General features: G+C 47.7%; 1 protein-coding gene across 1 annotated transcript; it reads left to right on the top strand.

Annotated features, from left to right (window-relative positions):
• Positions 1-390: 390 nt before the first annotated feature.
• LOC112079252 (uncharacterized) lies at positions 391-2,901 on the top strand (the record flags this gene model as incomplete). Its single annotated transcript, XM_024145250.1, has 2 exons — positions 391-494; positions 1,987-2,901. Coding segments are annotated over 2 exons (1,019 nt in total), but the record flags the coding sequence as incomplete, so codon positions are not given.
• Positions 2,902-4,972: the final 2,071 nt, after the last annotated feature.

Below are 4,972 nucleotides of genomic sequence, written 5' to 3'. Positions count from 1 at the left end.
GTTACTGCAGTCACAGCGTTGTTGTTTAGAGTATTTCATTAATCGCTTTGTAATTGTAAAGTCATGGAGTTGATTATTTTTTTGTTATTACACAAGTAGAATGACTAACAGTCCCTATAATGAACTGGATCATAACTAAATCCTTTTAGAGAGACCAAAGTGTAAACTAAAGGTTCTTTGATGGCTGCTGCCAACTGGCTGCCACCCTGTTAATGAAACAAGGACAACCATCAATCCCTGCAATGTTTTTTCAGATAGAAAGAGAGAGACAGACAAAGATATAAAGAGAGAGACAGAGACAAAGACAGAGACAGAGACAGAGAGGAACCCTAGAAAATCCTAGAAATAGTACATACTGATGTATTGTTGTGATGATGATTCTGTTCTCAGGCGTCCTGGAGCTGTTTGCGGTTTCTCAGGGGGTCATCGCTATCCGAGGAGTCTACAGCAACAGATTCTTAGCCATGAACAAGAGAGGAAGGCTACATGCTATCGTAAGTATCCTATTTATTATATAGTGCACTACTTTTGCCCAAGGCCCATAGGGTGCCATTTTGGATACCATTTTGGATACCATTTTGGATACCATTTTGGATACCATTTTGGGTGCCATTTTGAGAAGAGACTTTCAGAAACTCCATTGTTTCTTGTCCTGAAATGAATTTGGCCTGAACACTAAAGGAAGATGAAAGCCATAGCATGGCCTCAGATCTGTTTGTGCTGTGTTGCCACAATGGGACCAGGCTAGAAAGTCACGGCACTGACAACAAATGTGAACCATCATGAGAATTGCAGATTTATTGTCTTCTTTTTTTAAACTCTGAATTGCTTCAAACGACTTTAAATCTGTGCCCAGCAGTCAGTCAACCAGTCAGTCAGCCAGCCAGCCAGCCAGCCAGGGGGGCAGCTACACTGCTGTTTGTAAGCTGGCCAGCCAGTAAGCAACCTAGGCGGACAGACAAACACACTGCTACTTTGTAAGCAGGCCTGCCAAACAGCCAGCCAGCCAGCCACCCAGGCAGAAAGCCACACTGCTACTTTGTAAGCAGGCCTGCCAAACAGCCAGCCAGCCAGCCACCCAGGCAGAAAGCCACACTGCTACTTTGTATGCAGGCCTACCAGTCATCTAGCCTTCTGCTGACAGTCATCTGTTAGGGAGCCTGGCGCTTGGCCTGGCCCGGGTAGATAGATACAAGCCTCTTCCTGTTAAGCATGTGTAAATGGGCAGTCCAGATTAGTCTAGGAAGGCTGATAATATACATAAATAGAGAGAAAGACAGCAAGAGCTCGGAGAGCCGAGGAGAGAGTGAAGAGAGCGAGATAGAGAGACAAAAATCTTGTGAATGAGACAGACAGAGAGAGTGTGAGAGAGGAGGACACAGAGAGAGAGAAAAAAGAGAGAGAGAGAGACAGATAGAAGAGAGAGAAGAGGAGATAAAACAAAGTGATGTGAATGAGACAGAAAGAGAGAGCGAGAGAGAGAGAGAGCGAGAGACACAGAGAGAGAGAACAGATACACAGAGAGAAACAAAGCGTCTGTGAATGAGCAGAGACAGTGATGAGAGAGAGAGGCAAGCGAGAGAGAGAAGGAGAGAGAGAGATTAGAGAGAGAGAGAGAGAAGAGAGAGAGAGAAGATGAGAGAGAGAGAGACAGGAGAGAGAGAAACAAAGGGATAAATGTGAAGTAGATTCCTGTAAGCCGCCTGCAGGACACAGTGAACAATTATAGTGAGTCCAGCTGTATAGGATCTCATCAGTGGCAGAATTAGTCTCGATTCTCCTCGCTCGCCACACACACACACAACCACACACACACACAACACACACACACACACACACACACACACACACCCACACACACACACAACACACAACACACACACACACACACACACACACACACATCCAATACTAATTCTCCGTCGCATGGATCCTATACACTGGGATTATCTCTATTTGTCCACTGTCGTCTGAAGCGTTTTATAGGACCCTACGAGCCCCCGACCAGACAGACGAGCCCCCCGACCACAGATAGAGTGCCCCCACGACCACACAGGACAGACGAGCCCCCCAACCAGACAGACGAGCAACCCCCGACCACAGATAGAACTGCCCCCACGACCACAGACAGACGAGCCCCCCAACCAGACAGACGAGCCCCCCGACCTGACAGACGAGCCCCCCGGACCTGACAGACGAGCCCCCAGACCAGGACAGACGACCCCAGACCAACAGGACGAGCCCCAACCAGACAGACGAAGCCCCCGACCAGACAGACGAGCCCCCGACCAGAGAAGACGAGCCCCCCAACCAGACAGACGAGCCCCCAACCAGACAGACGAGCCCCCCGACCAGACAGACGAGCCCCCCAACCAGACAGACGAGCCCCCGGACCAGACAGACGAGCCCCCTAACCAGCAGACGAGCCCCCGAACCAGACAGACGAGCCCCCAACCAGACAGGACGCAGCCCCCCGACCAGACAGACGAGCCCCCCAACCAGACAGACGAGCCCCCCGCCAGGACAGACGACCCCTCCGGACCAGGAGACAGAACGAGCCCCCAACCAAGACAGACGAGCCCCCTACCAGACAGACGAGCCCCCCGACCAGACAGACAAGCCCCCAAACCAGACAGACGAGCCCCCCGACCCAGACAGACGAGGCCCCCCAACCAGACAGACGAAGCCCCCCAACCCAGACAGACGATGTCCCCCCAACCAGACAGACGAGCCCCCCGACAGGACAGAACGAGCCCCCCGACCAGAGAACAGACGAGCCCCCCAACCAGACAGACGAGGCCCCCGACCAGCAGACAGCACGAGCCCCCTCGTCTGTCTGGTTCTGGGGGGCTCGTCCTGTCTGGTCTGGGCTCATGTTTCACACACTGTCTTATGTTGTAATCCGTCTGTCACATTTAATATTCAGATGTTTTTCACAGTGCAATTTTTATTTGTCTGGAATAAAATGGGCAAGTAGACAGGATGTGTATTGAAAGTTTTTATCTTACCCAGCCAGCCACTGACAAACAACGTCTCTTTCTAAGGGTCCAAAGGGTCACCGGATTTATGAGCAAACGATGGAGGGAGGGAGGGAAGTGAACGGAGGGCAGGAGAAAGAGGAGAATTAAATGAAGCCTACTAAAAACATTATGCATGGCTTTTTTATACTTCTGTTATTGTTCTGAGGGTGTGCTGCAGCTATCTTGGTTACTGAAGATTTTGGATGAGGCGGTTAGAGAGAATAAAACCTTAGCTACGCCACACCCTGAGCGCTGTTAAACCATACAGGTTATGTATATCTAGTGGGAGCTCTTGTCTAACCATACAGCGTTATTATATCTGTGGAGCTCTGGTCTAACCATATCAGGTTAATATATCTGGTGGGAGCTCTGTCTAACCATTACTAGGTTTATTATATCTAGTGGGAGTCTGGTCTAACCATACCAGGTTATTATATTCTGGTGGGATCTCTGGTCGTAACCGATAAGCGTTATGTATATCTTGGTGGGAAGCCTCTGTCGTAACCATACAGGTTATTATATCTGGTGGGAGCTCTGTCTAACCATAACAGGTTATTATATATTGTGTGAAGCTCTGTCCGTAAGCCATTACAAAGAGTTATGGTATATCGTGGTGGGAGCTCTGGTCTAACCATACAGTTATTATATCTGGTTGAGGAGCTCTGTGCTAACCATTACAGGTTATTTATATCTAGTCGGGAGCCTCTGTTAACCATACAGGTTGTATTATACTGTTGGGAGCTCTGTCTAACATACAGGTTATTTATATTTTCTGGGTGGCCGAGCTCTGTATCTGAACCATACAGGTTATTTATATGTGCTAGTGGGAGCTCTGTTCTAAACCATACAGGTTATTTATATCTGATGCGCGAGCTCTGTCTAACCATACAGTGTATTATATTCTGGTGGAGTCTGTCGGTATGAACGGCTTATTACAGGTATTGATATCTGCGTGGGAGCTCTGTTATCTTAACATACAGGTTATGTAATTAATAATCGGTGAGGGAGCTCTCGCCCTTATAAATACATACAGGTTATTATAGTGACTCTCTCTCTGAGGAGCCTCACTAGCGAGTCTAAACCATTACATGGAGGTTATTATAGGTCTGGTGGGACTCTTCTCTAGTACATCACCACAATCAATCGACCAGAATAATGGACGTCACATTTATCTGAGAGGGTCTGACTCCTGTTTCACCCTTCAACCACTGTGATTGATTATTATCTGAAGGGTGTTGACCTGTTTCACCCTCTACAACCACTTGATTATTATTATCTGAGAGTGCGACCTGCTTCACCCTCTACAACCACGTGATTATTATTATTCTGAGAGGTGCTGACCTGCTTCACCCTCTACAACCACCTGTGATTATTATTATCTGAAGGTGTTGACCTGTTTCACCCTCGATCAACCACTGTGATTATATTATCTGAGAGGTGTCTGACCTGTTTCACCCTCTACAAACCACTGTGATTTATTATTATCTGAGAGGTGTGTGACCTGCTTCACCCTTCTACAACCACTTGATTATTATTATCTGAGAGGTGCTACCTGCTTCACCTCGACAACCACTGTGATTATTTAGTATCTGAGAGGTCTGACCTGTTCACTCGACAACCACTGTGATTATTATTATCTGAGAGGTGCTGACCTTGCTTCACCCTCTACAACACTTTGATTATTAATTATCTTTGAAAGTGCTGACCTGCTTCACCCTCTACAAACCACTGTGATTATTATTATTAGACCACCTGCTGGTCTCTATGAACGTTATGAAACATCTTTGGCCATGTTCTGTATTAATCTTCCACCCGGCACAGCCAGAAGAGGGACTGGCCACCCCTTCATAGCCTGGTTCCTCTCTAGGTTTTCTTCCTAAAGGTTTCTGGCCTTCTTAGGGAGTTTTTTCCTAGCCACCGTGCTCCTTAACACCCTTGCAATTGCTTTTGCT

This window comes from Salvelinus sp. IW2-2015, unplaced genomic scaffold, assembly GCF_002910315.2.
Source record: "Salvelinus sp. IW2-2015 unplaced genomic scaffold, ASM291031v2 Un_scaffold7381, whole genome shotgun sequence".
NCBI classification, from domain to species: Eukaryota; Metazoa; Chordata; class Actinopteri; order Salmoniformes; family Salmonidae; genus Salvelinus; species Salvelinus sp. IW2-2015.
This window is presented reverse-complemented; position numbering and strand designations above follow the sequence as displayed.